Source organism: Sinocyclocheilus anshuiensis, unplaced genomic scaffold (genome assembly GCF_001515605.1).
Source record: "Sinocyclocheilus anshuiensis isolate Anshui unplaced genomic scaffold, SAMN03320099.WGS_v1.1 scaffold664, whole genome shotgun sequence".
NCBI lineage: Eukaryota > Metazoa > Chordata > Actinopteri > Cypriniformes > Cyprinidae > Sinocyclocheilus > Sinocyclocheilus anshuiensis.
This window is the reverse complement of record NW_015554122.1, coordinates 338105-347941: the sequence shown is the minus strand read 5'-3', so window position 1 is coordinate 347941 and position 9837 is coordinate 338105. Positions and strand designations below refer to the sequence as shown.

General features: G+C 38.4%; 1 protein-coding gene across 1 annotated transcript in view; it reads left to right on the top strand.

Moving 5' to 3' along the window:
• Positions 1-9837, top strand: part of tln1 (talin 1) — a 95157-nt gene extending 85320 nt beyond the window's left edge. Inside the window, 7 exon segments of the mRNA XM_016462513.1 lie at positions 1425-1530; positions 2783-2907; positions 3291-3416; positions 3524-3586; positions 4069-4251; positions 8759-8884; positions 9233-9837. Coding sequence (XP_016317999.1) covers positions 1425-1530; positions 2783-2907; positions 3291-3416; positions 3524-3586; positions 4069-4251; positions 8759-8884; positions 9233-9367 — 864 coding nt within the window. The 3' untranslated portion in view covers positions 9368-9837.

Genomic DNA, 9837 nt, shown 5'->3' with positions numbered 1-9837 from the left:
TGTGTGTGTGTGTGTGTGTGTGTGTGCGTGTGTGCGTGTGTGTGTGTGTGTGTGTGTGTGTGTTTGCGCACTAATCATGTGAGTTTAAGGTTTTGGGAGGAGGCCAAATCAGTATGGATTGTCAGTTTTGTGTAATATTCAGAAAGAGACAGGGTTCCCATAGTCACGATTATTAGACTGTGCCAACATCCTGCTAACTATGGCAAAAAATAATAAAAATGTAAATGTTAAATTAAAAATGTCTTAAACCTTGAAATGGAAACACCTTCAAATCACAAAATGTAGTTTTACTCTGCTCTTAAATATTTTCTGTATATTTCTTTGAATGTTTGACTGGAATAAAACCAGTCTGAAACATGAGCCTGTCGGTTGAGCGTCGTATTGGACACATTAGTAGTCTATTGATCATTTAGATCTATTCATTCCAAATATAGTCACCTGACATTTAAAGGGGTCATATGATGCGATTTCAGGTTTTCCTTTCTCTTTGGAGTGTTACAAGCTCTTGGTGCATAAAGAAGATCTGTAAAGTTGCAAAGACTAAAGTCTCAAATCCAAAGAGATATTCTTTATAAAAGTTAAGAGTTAAACACACCTACCTAAAACGGCAAAGTCATTTCTCCGATCACAAATGCAGACATGGTTTTATGTTACGCTCCGGCCGGACAGGGCATCACAGTATGATAGCGGTGTAACATTTCCGTCACACGCTTGAGGTATTCGGCCAATCATAATGCACTGGATAGCTGGCCAATCACAGCACACCTCGCTTTTCAGACCGATGAGCTTTGTAAAAATCGACGTGTTTCAGAAAGGCGGGGCATAGAGGAGAAACAATGTACAGTATGTGGAAAATAATGTGTTTTTTGAACCTTAAACACATTGCTTTACACCAAATACACAAAATAATGTTCTTTTTAGCAACGTCATATGACCTCTTTAAAGAGAAATGCACCACAGTCTTAAAACTAAAATCATGAACGACTGGAACAGTTAGTGAAATCCGGTGATCAGAACATGGGAACTCTGAAGAGTTATTTGTGCTTCTGTAGGGTTTATATAGACAGACAGCATATGTTTGTCTGTGGGTGTGTTTCTGGTATTGTCTGTGTCATTCCCAGCATTCCTGCTCATGGCCAAGTCTTTTCTTAGCCGTCTGTCTCAAACGAACAGCTCTGCTAATGCCATGCACCTGTTCCACTGTCACCAGCACCACCCTGGAGGACACGCCGAGGACACACACACACACACACCTCAGAAATCACTAGATTAGTGTCTTCTAGTTGACCGCATGAGTGTCTAACAGCAATGAGCTGTCTGTGAGGAGTTGAAGATGTCATCAGTGTCAGATTGATTTAACAATCTCTCATTTAGGATGTTTTAATGCTTTCATGTGTTTGAAGTCATGCGGTCTCTATCCACAGATCATTCAGAAACCAAGTCATGACCTTAAACAGCAGCTGGCACACTTCTCCAAACGTGTGGCCGGTTCAGTGACGGAGCTCATACAGGTTGCGGAGGCCATGAAAGGTACGACAGCGACCTGTGTGTCATGTTTCTCAGTACACACACTCTACACTCACCATCCCAGATTCAGTGGATTATCTTCTGGCTGCAGGGCTCTAGATCTAGGGCTCCTCTCGTACTTCTTGCCCTCTTGTCCTCTCCATCAGCTCAGGTCAAGTATCCGCTTCCAGTTCTGCATCATGAGCAGGGAATCCAAGCAGGATTTATCAGGATAATCCACTGAAAGTGATCTGAGAGCTCGGGGTGATAATACCCAGACCCTGATTTAACACATGATGAGAGACCAGGAGAATTTCTGTGGGGGTCTGTGAGGATTTAAAGAAAAAGGATGATTTATACTGTAGGTGCCAATTCACACAAGAAAAGTCTAGGTATCTATTATTTATAAGAGTAAAATAACATATTTAATATGATAAGATACTTAGACTTTCTGCTGTTCATTTTTATTGCACATAAAGGAAATTATATTCCTTTATGAATATAAACTACCATTCAAAAGTTTGGGGTCAGTGTGATTTTTTTTTTTTTTTTTTAAAGAAATGTATACTTTGAGGATAAGGATGCATTGATCGAAAGTGACAGTAAAAATTTGTATAATGTAAGATTGCTATTTCAAATACATGTTGTTCTTTTCAACTTTCTATTAAAGAATCCTGATAAATACAATGTATCACCGTTTCAACACGAAAATATTGTGCAGCACAACTGTTTTCAACATTGATAATAATCAGGAATGTTTCTTGAGCAGCAAATCAGCATATTAGAATGATTCTGAAGATCATGTGACACTGAAGACTGAAGTAATGATGCTGAAAATTCAGCAATAAATTACATTTTAAAATATAGTATAATAAAAACCAGCTATTTTAAATTGTAAATCCATTTCACAAAATTACTGTTTTTGGTCAAATAAATGCAGCCTTGTGAGCAGAAGAGACTTCTTTCAAAAACTAATAATCTAATAATCTTACTGACCCCGATCTATCTAATACTAACAATTCAGAACAATATTTTTTTGTTGTTGTTGTTGAATATTTTCCTTAAATAAGCAAATTATTCTCACACCAGTCAGAACCTCAGGATTTATAAAAAGAACCACAGATAATCAAAAAAATCCAAATCCAAGCAATGCAGAATGTGCTCAAATCAGAGGAAGAATACAAGGAGGTGGAGGAAGGCCGAGATATAGCATTTTATTACAGGTACACGGCAGAATCCCACACACGAGTTTGATTGGTTACGATGCTTTCTTTAGGTACAGAGTGGGTGGATCCTGAGGACCCGACTGTCATCGCCGAAAATGAGCTGCTGGGAGCCGCAGCTGCCATTGAAGCTGCCGCTAAGAAACTAGAGCAGCTCAAACCCCGAGCCAAACCCAAGGTGAGGAAACATTTACCCACATCCTTCAGGACTCGCACACGCACCAGCAGCTTAACTGACACACTACACTGCCTGACATTTTACATTTAACTTGGAAAATCCCACTCAGTGCTCATATATTTTGAAGCGGATGTTCCTGATTATTATGTGACATTTGTGTAACTATTCCTGTTTGCATTGCCCAGTTTGGATTTGGATTTAAGGTAACACAACTCACATGAAATATGAATGCAGCATGAATTGACCTCCATCATCATCCTCATCATCTATACTGGAATGAAAAACCATTGTGATGTGTTCATATGCATGTGAAAAACCTTAAGGATCAGTCACAGTGTTCAGAGAGTGATGGAAATAAATTTTTGCTCTGTTCTGTTTAACAGGAAGCCGATGAGAGTCTAAACTTCGAGGAGCAGATTCTGGAAGCAGCTAAATCCATCGCTGCAGCCACAAGCGCTCTGGTCAAAGCTGCATCTGCCGCTCAGAGAGAGCTGGTGGCTCAAGGGAAGGTATGAACGTGCCTCGATGAACATGCTGTTGAAGGAAACTTCATCCAGAATGCCTGTACTTTGTTCAGCTTTGCTCAGTCAGTAATGCATTTCTCTCTCTCTGTCAGGTCGGGGCGATCCCAGCAAATGCTGTGGATGATGGACAGTGGTCACAGGGTCTCATTTCTGCTGTACGTCTGTTTCAAAGTCACTGTCACAAGTGGTGCTGGAAGTACTGATTTCTTGAGCTTTCACCCAGAAATGACAATTCTGTCATCATTTGCTGTCATATCATACCCTCGTACCATTATAAACACAAATTAAGATGTTTTAAAGAATGTTTCAGTTATTTTTGTCCAAAGTCAGTGAAGTCCAAAACATCTTTTGGTCTCTATTGACTTTCACTGTGTGGACAAGAGAACTCTGAGACGTTTTCAGAATACTTTCTATTGTGTTGTGCAGAACAAAGTCAGTCGAACAGGTTTGAAACCACATGAGGGAGAGTAAATGATGACAGAACGATAATTTTTGGGTGAACTAGCACTTTAACTTTCTCAGTTTCTTCTGATAGATTTAGATGCGGAGGTTTCAGATACCTACACATACATGCATGAAGTAGTTTTTGATGAGGTGGATGTTCAACATATTTTGTCCATGAATTCATTGGCTCTAGGCGCGTATGGTGGCTGCAGCTACCAGCAACCTGTGTGAGGCGGCTAACTCTGCTGTTCAGGGTCACGCCAGTGAGGAGAAACTCATTTCTTCAGCCAAACAGGTGGCAGCATCCACTGCTCAGCTGCTGGTGGCCTGTAAGGTCAAGGCTGACCAGGACTCCCAGACCATGAAGAGACTGCAGGTCAGTGTGTGTGTGTGTGTGTGTGTGTGTGTGCATGTTTATGTGGTTTATGAGGACACAAATTTGTATAATAACATGGGTATGACATAGGTATTACAACAAGAAGGTGATTTATGAGGACATTTTCAGTGTCCCCGTAATTCAAAAGGCTTATAAATAATTCAGAATTAGTCTTTTTGAAAATCTAAAAATGCACAAAGTTTCCTGTGAGGGGTAGGTTTAGGGGTAGGGTTGGTGTAGGGCAATAGAAAATACGGTTTGTACAGTATAAAAACCATTACGCCTATGGAGAGTCCCCATAAACCATAAAAACAAACCTGTGTGTGTGTGTGTGTGTGTGTGTGTGTGTGTGTGTGTGTGTGTGTGTTTGATAGATTTTGGGGACTTCCATTCAGTAGTTTTTGAGGTACATGTTTTGAAAGCCCCTTGTATTAGGTTGAAAACATGTATGATAGTAATAGTGGAGGTCAAATTGGTCCTAATTGGATTTAATACAATTCACTAAAAATTAGTCTATGAAAAAAAGAATCAGATAAAAACAGTAAACCTCTAACATTAATACTCACTTCTCACATATCACAAAAAATGAACATGAAAAAACATTTAAAACTGTATTTAACAATTTTGGTTATCACTGTAACTGTGAATATTATAAACAGTATTGTGTTTTTGTTTTGTTTTTTGTACATTTTTAAAAACATTTTAAACCTAAGAAGTGTGGAAAAGCATTTCTTTCTGTGTGTTTCTGTGTGTTTAAAAAAAAAAAACGTATATACTGTATATATACTTTTATTGTGGCGCAAGTTTCTTCAGATAAAAATGTATGCCAAATGCATAAACATAAATACCCTCAAAGTGTAGATAAGAAACTGACATTACACAATATATAATAATTTTTTATTTCATTATAATCTGTGCAGTTGTCTTTAACCTTGTAGTATGTGGATCAATTTGACCCCAAACATCATAATCATAATTTTGTAATTTCCTAAATGAAAAAAATTCACTAAATTCATATATTTATTATTATTATTTATTTAAGGTTCATCATCATATGATGAATCATAGGTTATCCAGTATTTCAGACAACTCAAAATGGGTCAGATTGGCCCGCATCCTAATATAAGAGTTTTAAAACCATCCTTTCCTCTCATCATTTGCCACTGCCATGGTCTGACACAAATAAACAATGACTTAGTTGTTGTGTGTCCGCCTCTCAACAAAGCCTTTAAATATTGAGTGACACAGTGAAACCCACTACACCCCTCCTGCCTCCAGTCAGACAGCTGTCGTCCTGCACAGGGTAAAGGCTGAGGTTTACATTTAAAGCCTAATAACCCTGAGACCACCATTATATCTTAAGTCACAATAAACATCATACTGAATTTTCACACATATTAAAACCTGGTTCTGAGCAAATCATAGCATGAACATTCAGACACTTATATCTACAGTATCTGATGCCATTTTCTATTTTGTGGACTCTCTTCTAGAGGAATCTCTGGTAAAGGTCCATGTTTAGTTTAGCAGTGTTTTAGCCTTGCAGCAGTGAGATGAATGTAATGCTGGAGCAGGAATAGATACAGTTCCATCATCTTGTCTTACACAGTCCAGCTGTCTGATGTGTAATGTGCACTGATGAGTGCTTGTGATAACAGCTGTGGAGGCTGCTGGGAGATTTATTATATCGACTTACAGTTCGAATTGATTTCAATGTACAATTCTGTTTATTATGCTTTGAGACATTAATGACAATGTTCTGAAAAGCAAGACATTGAACATGGTTGGATAATTTGTCACATGCTGTGAGCAACATTAATTTGCTGTTGAACACACTCCTTTAAATGGGAATGCAAATTCAAAGAAATTTTAATACTGAATCCAGGTATTTTAACACTAACATTAACCAATACAGATCCAGTCATAGTTATTTCAATATTATGTTCATTAAAATCATTCATATGTACCCAATCATAGCAACCATTCCTTTGCTACCGCCCACATTACTCTGACCAGTCATAACTTAGTGCTGACTTCAACCAATCACATTTTGTTTTACAATCAGGGCAGCAGATGACAGTATTTTGACTGATATAGTCAGTGGCACTCTCAGATCATCAGAATGGTGTTGCTCATCCGCTTTTATTTACAGAATTACACCCGCTCTACATTCTGTGACTGTCTGCCTTTCTCTGTAAAATAAATGGTCATAAATGGTCACAAGCATGCCACAAAAGTGAAGCCAAAGCGTCTCGATCGCCCCCAGGTGACTGGCTGCAGTATAGGTCATAAACCCCGCCCTCTCCATGTAATGTAATGGGACCGGAGACAAACCAAACAATCAAATTACACTTAAAATATTTTTTTTCCAAAGACTTTCTGTCATTTTAGGTAGTTCTTAGCATGCTGATGTATGCTCAAGTGTTCATTTTTCTAATAAGTTTGCTTTTAATTAGTTATTTGATGCTATAAAAACGGGGTGTGGTGTGATGATTGTGAGCTTGCGATTGGGTCTGCGGGAGTTTGGGCGGGACTTTGATACCGTGGCTTCACCTCACGATCACTACTGCGCAGACTCGGGCTCCAAATGACGTCATTTTCGCAAGATGACAGCGGCCATACTGTGAATGTTTTGGCTTCACTTTTCTATAGTGGAAGGAAGTGGAGACGCGTCGTCCATCTTTTTTTTTACAGTCGATGGATGGTCTGTTTTTCAGGATATAGCTGGTCTGTTTGTTTGTTTGTTTTTTACCGGCGATATACTTCCCTCCCCGTTGCACTATCCCACTTCTGCTGTTATCAGTCTGCCCATGAGAAAAGTCTTCTCATCTGCACAAAATAAGATGTAGCACCAGGAGTACTTGGTTACAAGACATGAACAGAATCCAAATAGTTTCAATAGAACTTTGCACAGTAATGTAAAATGTCTTCTGTGGCAGCAGTGCAGAATCTCTTGGCTAAGCTAGTTTGTGTATAAAGTGCGGGCCAGTCCTTCCTCTTACAGAAATAAATCAGCTGACTCCTGACACTCAACCTTAAATCACACCTTCAGCCGTATACAATGCCTCAAATGGCATCAAAAAGACAAAAAAAAATATCCCTGGAACGTTTGCCAAAGGAGCACCAGAGGTGTGTTTGGTTCAGGCTGCACTCTCCACAGCTGCATTTCCTTATAAAGCCATCCCCAGAGTCCAGACACATGCAGAGCCTTCCTACAAACTTCAGATCAGGCAGATGTGGGGTTTGACTTCAAACCCCTACTTGTTAAAAGCTACTTCGTTGGGTTCACACATAGCTGTCACGATTCATCTTTTGATAACGTGAATGTTGTTTATATGTTTAAATTGCGTCTGTTTTTAATAAGACTCATTCATAATAAATTGGCAGTTATAATCAAGGACAGTCCAGTGTTTCCACAGGTTTGCCTTAACTTGTAGTTGTACTTGTAGCCACAGAGTAAAAGTTATACTTCTAGCTGTAAATTAGTATTTATATTTGTAGTGTACTTGTAGCCACAAATTATAGTTGTACACATAGTTGTAATTCTAGCCACAAAATGTAAGTATTGTAGTTGTATTTGTAATGTACTCACATTAAAGTACCTGTAGCCTCAAATGAAAGAAGTTGTATTTGTAAGGTACTTGTAGCCACAAATTAAAGTAATTTTGTGGCTACAAGTACACTCCAAATACAACTACCTTAAGTTTGTGGCTACAAGTACCTAACAAATACAACTAAAGTAGTTGTATATGTAGTGTACTTGTAACCACACATTAAAGTAGATGTATTTGTAAGGTACTTGTAGCCACAAATTAAAGTAGTTGTATTTATAGTGTAGTTGTAGCCTCAGATTAAAGTAGATGTATTTGTAGTGTACTTGTAGCCACAAATTAAAGTAGTTGTATTTGTACTGTACTTGTAGCCATAATTTAAAGTTTTTCCTAAAGTACTATAGTTGTACTTCTAGCCACAAATCAAAATTTCCACAGGGTTGCCATGTAAGAATACAGTCCAGAACACCAATACAAGAACAATAAAAGAATGATGCAGCTGTGACTAGAGCTAGATAACAATTGCTAAATGTCAGTCTAGTATTAGGCTTGTATTTAAGTATTGCTGATTCTTGCAAACGTAGTTCATATGAGGCAAACTTTGTTGCAGCTCATATTGTCAGAAAGGTTTTCCAGAAAGCCTCTTTTTTGGGGGGGGGGGATACCAAGAGCAGCACACATTTATATGTATTCATTTGGTAGATGCTTTTAGCCAACGTAATATTCTGGCTGTAGTTTTCTCAGTATATGTGCTCTCTAGGAATCAGCCCTGTGACCTTGGCATTACTGTGGTATCTGTATTTCAGAGTGAGTGTGATGAGATGAATCTTGAAGAGATTCAATGTCTTAACCTTCTTAAAGCTGAGAATTTGTACTTTTGAGCAGAATGTGTTTTATTGGTTTTGTTGAATGCTGTGTAAAGTACTCTGACATGTCTGGGTTTTTTTTTTCGTTAGGCCGCAGGTAATGCTGTCAAGAGGGCATCGGATAACCTGGTGAAGGCGGCACAGAAGGCTGCATTTGAGGCTCACGATGATCAGGCTGTGATGGTGAAGAGCAAGATGGTGGGCGGTATCGCTCAGGTAAAGAGAATATCACTTACAAGTCAAATTCTAGCACATTTAGATACATATTAACTGTGTTTTATTAGAGTATTTCCAGCACAACGACTGACATTTTTCATGTTGTGAATAAAAGCATGCAGTACGTTACAGTGTCAGTTTCATATTGCTGCATGTCAAGTTTGTTTTTACTTGGCCTGCCATAGTTGATTAACACATGCAATGTTATTTAAATGCTATTAGTGTTAATGACTATAAACAACCAATGCATTTTTAACACATTTATTCAATTTGACGTTGTAACCACTCTGTTTTGTGAGATTTCTAAAAACATTGTGGATTTTCATCTGGATGTGTGTGTGCCCTCAGATCATCGCTGCTCAGGAGGAGATGCTCAGGAAGGAGAGAGAGCTGGAGGATGCCAGGAAGAAGCTGGCCATGATCCGACAGCAACAGTACAAGTTCCTGCCGTCAGAGCTCAGAGAGGATGGACAGGATCAGTGAGCCGCATCAGAGACTAATCAGTGACATTGAGTTTGAGAAAAGTAATTAATGATATGCAATGAGTAAAAAGTGAACTATGTATCAGGATGTCTATTTTAAAAGTGTTTTGTTTATTTCTGTCACTTTTTTGAGAATTGCCATGCCAGCTTTATTGTTTTGTTGTATTTGGATATGCCGCATATACAAGTCATTTTTTCAGTACTAGATAGATTAGATGAGCAGTGCGTGTTTTGAAAGTTTGTGATCATGGCAGGGGCCAAACAGTGTTTGTAAGCTTTTCAAGACAAGATTTGGACTTTCTCAATTTGTCTTCTGTTCTTCTGACAGTCGACAGCTTTTTTTTCCCTCTTTTTCTTATTTTTTGTGGCAATTTGGACCAGCGGTGCAATGATTAACTTTTGCGTTGAAACAATTCATAGAGAAAACATATAATTTTCTAAAGAAAAGAATAATAAAGCTTTGAAATGTTA